Source organism: Zonotrichia albicollis, chromosome 10, assembly GCF_047830755.1.
Source record: "Zonotrichia albicollis isolate bZonAlb1 chromosome 10, bZonAlb1.hap1, whole genome shotgun sequence".
Taxonomy (NCBI): Eukaryota; Metazoa; Chordata; class Aves; order Passeriformes; family Passerellidae; genus Zonotrichia; species Zonotrichia albicollis.
The window spans coordinates 28,373,612-28,383,873 of record NC_133828.1 but is presented as its reverse complement, the minus strand read 5'-3'; the positions used below and the strand labels follow the sequence as shown (position 1 = coordinate 28,383,873).

General features: G+C 34.9%; 1 protein-coding gene across 7 annotated transcripts in view; it reads right to left on the bottom strand.

Moving 5' to 3' along the window:
• Positions 1-10,262, bottom strand: part of LOC102061201 (sodium channel protein type 1 subunit alpha) — an 89,323-nt gene continuing 79,061 nt past the window's right edge. For all 7 annotated transcript variants that reach the window (XM_074548552.1, XM_074548557.1, XM_074548555.1 and 4 more), the window contains 5 exons: positions 6,470-6,523; positions 6,004-6,141; positions 4,257-4,361; positions 3,631-3,901; positions 1-3,265 (listed from right to left, as the gene is read on the bottom strand). In XM_074548552.1, the coding sequence (XP_074404653.1) occupies positions 2,094-3,265; positions 3,631-3,901; positions 4,257-4,361; positions 6,004-6,141; positions 6,470-6,523 (1,740 nt within the window). In that variant the 3' untranslated portion in view covers positions 1-2,093. The remainder of the gene's footprint in view (positions 3,266-3,630; positions 3,902-4,256; positions 4,362-6,003; positions 6,142-6,469; positions 6,524-10,262) is intronic.

Sequence of the window (10,262 nt, the reverse complement as noted above, 5' to 3'; positions counted from 1 at the left end):
TACAATAAAAAATGTAATCTTTATTATTTTGACGCATTATTAATGTTCTTTAGCATCAGTTAGGGTAATAGCATTTTCCTGCATGCAGTTCACTAATACAGATTTAGCCAATAATTTTAATAAAAGTAATCTATATTTAATTTTCTTGTGTAAGAAACATAAAATGTCCTGATGGATTGGATTATACAATTTTGCTACTTTCTCTTTGTGAAAAAATATTGTGGACCCTAGATAATATTTAGAACTGTTCTAGTGCAGCATGAATGAAAAAAAAATCTGTGAGTAAACATGAGAAAAGATTCAGGATTCTCTGAAAGAAAGGTTGTATCTGAAAACTTATGATGCAGGCACTGCTTAGACATTCAATTTGAAGTTTAGACCATTTTCCCATCTGCAAAAATAAAAAAACAACTTAGCTTTTTAGAAGCAAATTATGAACTTATTTCGCAGAAATTATTTATATGTTGGCAAATACTGTAAAAAGTAAGATCCTACAATTATTCATTCACTTAGTTATGTCTTGTTCTCTGGAGTTCTTCTGTGAAAAAGTGCTATGGATTGAAAGTAACAAAAATGTTGTGACATTAACCTGAAGATAAAATTCAGTTCTTGTTTTATGTACATAATGCTGAAAAATAAAATAAAATGATTTTTACAGTATTTATATTTGCTTATAAAATCCTAACATTATTTTCAACAGGTTTAGTAGTTTTCAACATCTGTACAGTTTGGATATACACTATATGCCTTTCACTGAAAATTCAGAAATGTAAAACAAATAAGCTCCTAAACAGCTGCAAAATATTGCTCAATGGTATGGAGGAATGAGGTCTTTTTGAGTAGCTTATTTCATTTAGCTCTGATGTATGGCTTCCCATGTTTCAGAATCCTGGACAGTCAAAGGAATAGCAGCATAGGCAATATAAACATGCACTGATTGCATCCAAACTATCTATAATGGTAGATAATACATTATTTTACCTGTTGAATGCTTGCACACTACACTTATTGTGGTACATATTTGATGCAATAAATGTGCTAAAGTCATTATCTGTTTGCTCAAACATGCACCACAGGTTAAAAATTATTTACATAGCAGAGGGCTTTTCATTAACGTGTACAACATCAACCTTACTGAGAGCTGAAGATGGCTAAACAATACTGCAGGATAAAGCAGAACAACTTTATAGAGGGCTCTTTTTGATCAATTTGGTGGGCTGAGGCAGATTCATTTAGTATTCGTATGCAGAAAGACATTTGACAAAGACAAAATCTGTGACTCCAGACCTAGGAAGAAGTTTGCGCCTTCTGAAACTTAATGGTCTGTGCAAAAAGTAAACCATATTTACTATTTTTGTGAGTTGTAGAGGACTTTACAGGCATACTAAGACTTGTTTGAACATGAAACAACATGAATACATTAATTAAGCACCTCAAAGTCTGTTATTCCTTTCCAGAAACACTGTGCTAAAAAAATCTGTTGTTCTTTGTGACTTAATGTTATTTTCATGCATGATCTATAAGTGCAGCATGCCTTCATGCAAATAATTTCTGTGTGTATATTAGTTGTATAATAGAACACCTGGCCCTTGTACCTGTAAAGGTGTACTTAATTCCCTTCCCCAACAGAAGCCCCATTTACAAAAATAGTCACATATAATAAACAACATATGAATAAAAACAAGATGAATCCACCAACACAGATTTTGTAAAAATATGAAGTATGTGGCAGTTGAAATGCAAACAGTGGATAGAGTTACCATATTGTTTTATGCTAAACACACAAATACTTGGTTTCACACCCCTTTAACTGGTCCCTACAGTCTGTGTAGCCATTTTTCTCTCCTCTTCAGCAGTGTCAGCTGGTAGTGAGAACAGTAACCTCCTGTCAAGGTTGTTTCTTCTTATCACAGTCACAGTCACTGACAAGGGGTCACTGTCTTTTAATAGGCACTGACCTTTAATGTACAGTATATTTGTAAAAATTGTCAGTTTGGCATAGACCTCCTTCAGGAGTCCTGTTGACACAAACACAAGATCCTTACAGGCTATGAACTACTTTGCACATATATGATTTTTCTCACTATTTGCTCTTATTTCTGACCATCTTTATCTTCCTTTTCATGCTTTTCTTTGATTGGCCTTACTACACGATCATAAGAAGGCGGACAAACTGCTGTTGATGCAGTTATGTCTGTTTTCTCTGTAAATGAGTTTTCATGTAATTTGTCAATAAGGATTTCATCTTTCATACCCTGACCAGCCCCCCCACCTTCAGTTTTATTTTTGTTGTAGATAAAGGAAGCTTGTTTTACTGTTCGTTTTAAGAGGTGACGTCTGTAAGCACGCTGGATGATGACAGCAGACACTTCTTCCTGTTTTCTTTTCAATGTAGTCGTAATTGGTTCATAGGAAGCTTTAGAAGGATTGGATGCCATAAACCGATCTTCCATCTGTATTCTGAGGGCGTCCATCTCCCCACTTTCCCCCAAAACACGCTTTGTGAAAGCAAACAAGATGTCAAGGCAGTGAATTCTGTCACCGCTCACCATGGGCAGATCCATTGCAATGAGCTGGACTTTGTTAGGTTTGGGTAGATGAAGAGGAGGCTCAAGTGCTGCTGCAAAATCAGACAATTTCTCAAATTCCATGAATTGCGTTGCATCAGGATCAAACTTCTCCCAGACTTCATAGAACATCTCAAAGTCATCCTCGCTCAAGGGCTCAGCGCTTTCTTCAGTAGCAACACCGAAGTTCTCCAAAATCACAGCAATGTACATGTTCACCACTACCAGAAAAGATATGATAATGTAGCTGACAAAGAAGAAAATCCCAACAGAAGGGTTGCCACAGTCACCTTTCACAGAGCTCCCTGGATGAGCCTTGTTGGGGTCACAGTCCGGCTCCCCACTGTTGAGAATTGGGGCGAGCAAACCGTCCCAGCCAGCGGACGTGGTGATCTGGAACAGGCAGATCATGCTGTTGCCAAACGTTTCAAAGTTGAACATGTCATCAATCCCAGCTTCTCTCTTGACATAGGCAAAGTTGGACATGCCAAATATGGCATAGATGAACATGACCAGGAAGAGCAGCAGCCCAATGTTGAACAAAGCAGGGAGAGACATCATCAAAGCAAAAAGCAGAGTGCGGATTCCCTTAGCGCCTTTAATGAGGCGCAGGATTCGACCGATCCTGGCAAGCCGGATGACTCTGAATAGTGTGGGAGATACAAAGTACTTCTCAATCATCTCAGCCAAAAACATTCCTAAAAAAGAAAAAAAAAGAAAAGAAAACCAAGGTACATTACCACTTAATCTCCATATCACAATTGAAATTTAGAAGCACAATTTTAAAATTGGCAGTTTTATGTAGGAATTAACAATTTTCCGTAGATTACACTGGCATAATTTCTGTTTTAGCAGGTATACTTAATATTTGCAGGTGCAATAAATGTTGGATGATTATAACAGTTTTGATGGTTGGTTTAGCTAAATTACAAATTAAAATGTAAAGTTGAATGACTTGGCTGTAAATCTTGCAATTGCAAAAGCTCACCATATAGCTCTGTTCAAGTAAAAGTTCACCTCCTGTTCATTTTACCTTCCTTTCAGTTTCATTAACAAGACTTACCTACTATAGAGAGAATGACAACCACAAAATCAAAAATGTTCCAGCCTATAGTGAAGTAGTAATGGCGAAGTGAAATTAATTTCAGAACACATTCTCCAGTGAAAAGGACAATGAACACGAGGTTTATCCAGTATAAAATATTTTCCATTTCTTCGCTCTGGTCATCAGTTTCTACCATCATGGTAACCATGTTAAGACAAATAAGAATCATGATGCTGATGTCAAATACTTGCTGTGTCACAAAATCAAAGACCATTCCTTGGAATTTATTCTGAGGAAGAAAGAAAAAAGAAACATCCAATACAAACTGTAATTTATTTATATTTCCTGTTAGAAGAAAGTAGAAAACCACATGCGGTAAGGCTTATAAGACTTCATTAAAATTGTAACTAGTGTACACTAGTTACTAATTGAGTACTCAAATACAACAACTTAGTTTGGCCTCCCGTATTGCATATTCATATATAAAATAGTTGTGAGTGAAAAATATTTTTTTGTTTTATTTTTGTTTTCCATTTCTGCTGACTAATGCCTTGACAACTTTCAATTGGCATATTTCTACTCTCCCTGTATCAATAAAACTCCTTGTAAATAGCTGTTCATCTGATGTGTATAAATAATTTTACCCCTGGTCTTGGTATAGGTTTTTGTGGTTTTTTGGATCCCAGCTTTTTCATAGCATTGTAGTATTTCTTCTGCTCTTCTGTCATAAATATGTCTTGACCTCCAAAGTAAAAACATAAAATCAGAACTGGTTATAATCACATTTATATGCAGTGCTGAGAAAACTGAGTGATTCAAAAATTAAAGAGATTAAATCGGGAAAAATCTCTTAGCTATCAAATGCATCTGTCTACAATCTAAGCATTTAGTCTAGAAATCTGGACATTCATTACTGTATCACTCAAAACAAGAAAAAAAAATGCAAGCAACATCTTTTTACAGTTATTTTCTGGGAACTCCAAGATAACATTTCTATTACCTCCTTTCTTTTATAGTAAGAGATACAGTAAAGAGTATTTGAGATAAGTTCAGATATTCTGGGCTGCTCAATACTGTCACTTCTGAACTGTGATTGTAGTGAAACAAAGGAAAAAGACAAAGTCAGGTTGTCAGTATAGAAATGAGTTTTAGGTATCTCTAGTTTAGCAATCACATTAGCATTGGGGCCCCAAAGTCTTTAAGGTTCTTGAGAAGATGGATTATCAGACTTTGGAGAAACTTTGCTGAAGATTGAAGATTGGTGCTATTAACCGCAAAATGCTCTCTTAAATCTTTTATTTTGATTAGTTCTTTTTTCTATTTAGCGAAAGCATGAACCTGCCTTTGAAGTCTGAGAGTGAAGATAAAGAAGGAATTATGGGTCTTTCATATTTCTAATCAAATTCCATAGTAACCTTGTGTTAGAGACAGCTTGAATGAAAATCTATGAGACTTCCCATACCTCTTGAAGAAAATTTTTCCTAGATAAGAGATACTTGCAGACACCTAATTCCAGGAATGCCAATGCACACATAGGACTGGGTACAGCCCCTTGTGGATGACTGTGTGGGAAGCTTGAAGATGTGGGAATGCATGGACCATAAGCTGGACAGGCTCCCTGACCATTTACCTCTACATTTCTGCATGTACAGCATCCAGAAACCTTGTTTAGTATTTCTCATTATTAACATAAACCCAAAAAAAGTGATGAAGGCCAGTTAAGTAAAAATAAACTTGTAATTCATAGCTGCTTTGGTCCCTGAGCTTTCATTGCTTTATCTATTCACAGAAAATAATTTTAAAGGCGAGCATTTCCTACTCAGACAATCTGTACCAGTGAGATTATCTACATCTGCACTGTGAAATGATAAAAAAAAGGTCCTGAAATAGTTACAAACCACTCCTGCTCTATAGAGTTTCAGATTTTTCAGTGCCACAAAGTAGAACTTGAATACTTGGGATCATTAAAACATCATCTTTAATTGCATGATGTAATTATTTTTCAGCTAGCTTTTTTTTTTTTTGTGTGTGTGTGTGTGCTCAGAGAATAACTAAAAATAAGAAGGAAAAAACTCCAAGAAATTATGGGTGCTTTAATCTAGGGACCTGATTAAGGGCTTGGATCATGCAGGAAGACTTCATGAAATTTAGTCATGAAAAAGAAGATGACTTGAGGAAGACTGAACTGGGAATTGACAAAAGAAGGATCTGTCCCATTCACTAAATGAAAAATCTTATGACTTTAACGAATACTGCAGGTATGATTTTGTCATAACATACTGCAGCTTTTTCAATTTTGAACAAGCTGTGTGGGTACTTTCCATATATTATGCACCTGCAAAATTGCATTATTTTAGAATATCTTTAGAAGAGAAATAACACAATACTTATCTTCTTTTTTTGCTGATTGAAGTTGTCAATAATGACACCAATGAACAAATTCAGGGTGAAAAAAGACCCGAAAATTATAAAGATGACAAAATACAAGTACATATACAAGTTGTCTTCATACTTGGGTTGATCTAACACCTAAGGGGAAAAAAAGAGAAATATGATTCCTAAGAGTTCATGTGAAAATTTCAACCAAAAAAGTGGCAACCTTGCACAAAGTGCCACCAATATTTTGTATTTGGACAATATTCCTATCACCTGTATTAATATATTTTTTTCTACTCTACCTCTTGCTGCTAGCACCTGGCAGTTTGCATTCAGTTGCCCACATTTTGTTACCACAGAATCTCATACTCATTTTTCATTCTATTGTATGGATACAATTGCTTGTTTAGGATAAACGCACACTTGTAGATAGACAGACCTCAGGAAAAAAAAGATAATTTAAAATATTTGCAGTACTTACATCTCTTGAGTCAATAGCTGCATACATAATATCCATCCAGCCTTTAAATGTAGCCTGTAAACAGTACACACGTGTTTAAGCATTCTAAAGACAATTCATTTAATAATTTCCAGCAACTCAGTACAGCACCAGGAATAATTAGTAGCATTAGATTTCCAAAGTGTTTTGCTTCTTGGTTTTGTATTCAGCTGCTCATCGGATATACTGCTGTGTATCCCATTACTTTGTATTAGATATGAACATTTTAAACAGTAAGCATGATTAATTTATTTATAATTTCTAATTAACAAAAATTATAGAAGGCATTTTAGTTCATCAAATGATGGCAACTGCAAGAGCTATGTACAGCTGGGCGTAGAGCCTTATGTAACTGAGTTGCCACCAGTTAAGACTAAAATGTAGTTCCTCCGTCCCAAGTCAGAAAGGTGGCAACAAAATGGAACTAAAAATTTGATCATCTCAAAAAAGGTATTTTTCTGTAATCAGACTATACATTGAAAGATTTTACCTAGTTTAGTAATTCTATGTTCACTTTAAATATAATATATTTGTGCTTTACAGAGCCTAGATGTCTCATACATTCTGAGATAAAGTAATAAGAAGTATTTCATGTGCATTGAATATTTAATATGCCTCCTAAATGACAGCATTTATTGAAATTTTGGAGGTATTTCCTCTGCCCAAATTCTGTACATTTTTATATTTGACCGTGAGGTGTAGATTGCTTCATCAGAATGTTTGAAAGAGAAAGTAATTTACTCTGTTGTTGCAATTAGTTCCCTTTTAGATGTCCCTTTAAGGCAACATCTCCAAGTAGAAATTTTTGGCCAGTTGTGCCCAAAAATTGAGCAAAAAAAGGAAATAATTCTATGCTGTTTAATCCTCATTATAATTTTGCAAAACAAGACTGCAGATCATTGGTTCCTTCATTTTCCTTGCCACAAAAACCAGTTGCAGGATACAATCAGGAATGGAACACTCATCCATGTTTTTTACTGTATCACCATCATCTTCAGGTTTCATTTCTAGTGGAAGTTTCAAAAAACCTTTTTTTTTATGCAGGACATGGAGCAGTTTGGCATCATCCTAAAGTGAACTTAAAATGAGAAGAAATTATTTTCTCAAAGGAAAGGTCCTTTATGCTTTTGGAACAGTGAAATACTGAAAAGAGCATGATTATACTTAGATGAGAATCCAGCGTACAGCAACTTTCACATCTTGGCGTCAACACAGAAAATACAAAGCTCAGGCAACTAACAGTATGATGGTGAAATCAAAATGTAGTGTCAAAGGACCAATAAATCAAGAATAAATCTGAAACAAGTAGCAGTCAGCAGAAGAATTTAAAGTCCTTGCGGAATACCTGGACTGCAAGGGATTAGGAGGTAGTTAAGGTCTAATTATGCAATTACGAATACATGCTTAACTTGTTCTCTAAGGCTTTTAATGGTGAATACACCACAGCCTTATAAAAAGCATGTATTCTGGCACTTCCTTTTATTATTTCCTAATGCTTACATCCTTCTGTTGCCATTTAAGACTCACTTGTCATAGCCATTACATATCTGGAGAGCTCCAGGAATCACCTTCATGCAGCATCTCTTACTTTTTGCAAATTGATTGTGGCTGTCCTTCTCTTTTAGGTAGTGATCACTGTTCCTTCAATCTTCCCATGCAACTCCTGTTTTCCAGAACTCTGATCACTCTCCTTATTTTGCTCTGAGCTCTGTTGCACTAGTTAATCTTTTGCAATGGCAACCAAAACAGGACTCAGTATTCCATCTAACAAGGTCTAAATAGGGCAAGATGATTACATCATGTCTTACAGTGCTACTTCTGCTTCTGTCTTGGTACAGTATTTCTATTTTTTGGAATATCATGATTTGAAATGAGCACTTCAGTCTGAAAGACCATGTGAAAATAATGGGCAGACTTTTACTTCAGAAAGCTGATGTGAATGATGGAGTGGAACTTGTGCAAAATGTGTGCTGTTGCCTCAGATTCAGACTCATGATGATCTTTGCATATCATTCTCCAGGCAAAACAGAATAATTTTTCATTTTTTTGCAAATGTATTACTGTAGCCTAGACTAAACAGAGTCAATGAAAAAAGATAGACTAATTTTAAAACATTGAGCTTCACCATCACCACTAAAGTACTGCACTGTAAACAAACAGTACCCTTTAACAAGTGATAGGAAATAGAGCAGAATAGAGCTCAGCTGAACTGAGCTATATTATTATTATTGTTTTTGTTGCTGTTGTTAAAAAGGAAACTTGAAAAGAGGGTGGGGTGGAAAAATAGAAATATAAGATACTGCTATCTTATGATTTCCAAAATGAGGTTCATAAAACTCTAAGATATTAAACATTTTGAAGAAATTAAGAGAGTCAAGATATCCCATTCAGTGAAAGCATTTTTCTACTGCAGATGCATAGACCTGCTTATATTTATCTGCAGTGTCTTCTCTTTAAGAGAAATAAAGTATCATTTGTGTATTTTTGTATCCTGAAAGAAAATGACACAGAAAATGACCGAGAGATCAAATTATTAGTTTCCATTTTGCACATTCCCATATAAAATATATTGTATATTCTCAGTGACACTAAATCAGGAGTAATTAATTGATTTCAAAGATTACAGCAGTATAACTGAAGTCAGCATCTGTTCCAAAGGCTTTTTTTTTTCTGCCAAGGAGATTTCAATTACACACATTCAAATGCAGATTCAAATGTAGTTATTAAAAACAACAAAACAAAAATCCTCCATCTCCTTTACTATGGGTAAAAAATCATAGATTTTTTTTCCCTCTGATAAATAATTTCTTATGAAGTTGTAAGTCATGCTGGAGTTTTACCACTCAATTTCTTTACCAGAAAAAATCACCATGAAGATTCACGTTCCCATTTGGAGATACAATAGCATCTTGCTTTTAAAATACTAACCTGTTGGAACTTTGAAAGTACCCTAAAGTTTAGGTCTTAGAATTCAGCTTCTGATTTTTTTTTACCATACACTTCAAGAGATGTGTTGGCTTACTGATATTAGTAGCAGTAGAGTATAACATTGTGCTTTGTGGCTAGTTTGCCACATTTTATCCTGGTGACCAGGATAAAAGCAGGCCTCTGGGAGATTTACTTACCGAGGAATCCAAATACTACGTTCAAATAAAAAGGCATAAGGCCATAAAATTATCAGGGCAGATGCCACATCATTTTGTGTACACCAACCTCTTCCTCTTCACTCAGTGGTGCATGACAATTGTGAAGATAATTTCTCCAGCAGATCTGTCTCTGCTTTGATGCTTCTCTTTAGGGACAGAGAAATACTCAAGCAAGTTCAGACCAAGAAATGAAAAAAAAGAATCTTGAAGATCTACATAAAACAATAGGACCTATGCTATATTATAGAAGAAAAATAATCTTACATAAGAACTGTGTACTTATATGACTGATGGCATGAATAATTCTACTCCAACTTCAAACTATGTAAGAATTCTGGAAAACAGTTTGATCAACAAAGTCCATAAAACTTGGTTTTATCAATGACATGTATTGTTAGGCTGCATTTTTGGGCAGAAAGAATTATAACATTGCTATAATACTAAAGATTTTCCACACAAAGATTTTCTTTCCATGAAAGAAAAAAAAAAAAAAAAAAAAACAAAAAACAGGAAATGTCAATGAAAAATTAGGTAATGTTCTTTTCCTCATTCAAGAAAGTCATTCACCAGCACTGCTGAGTAAACTCAAGAAAGAGCTTGTTAGAGAGTTCCTTTTGCTTAAAGTCACT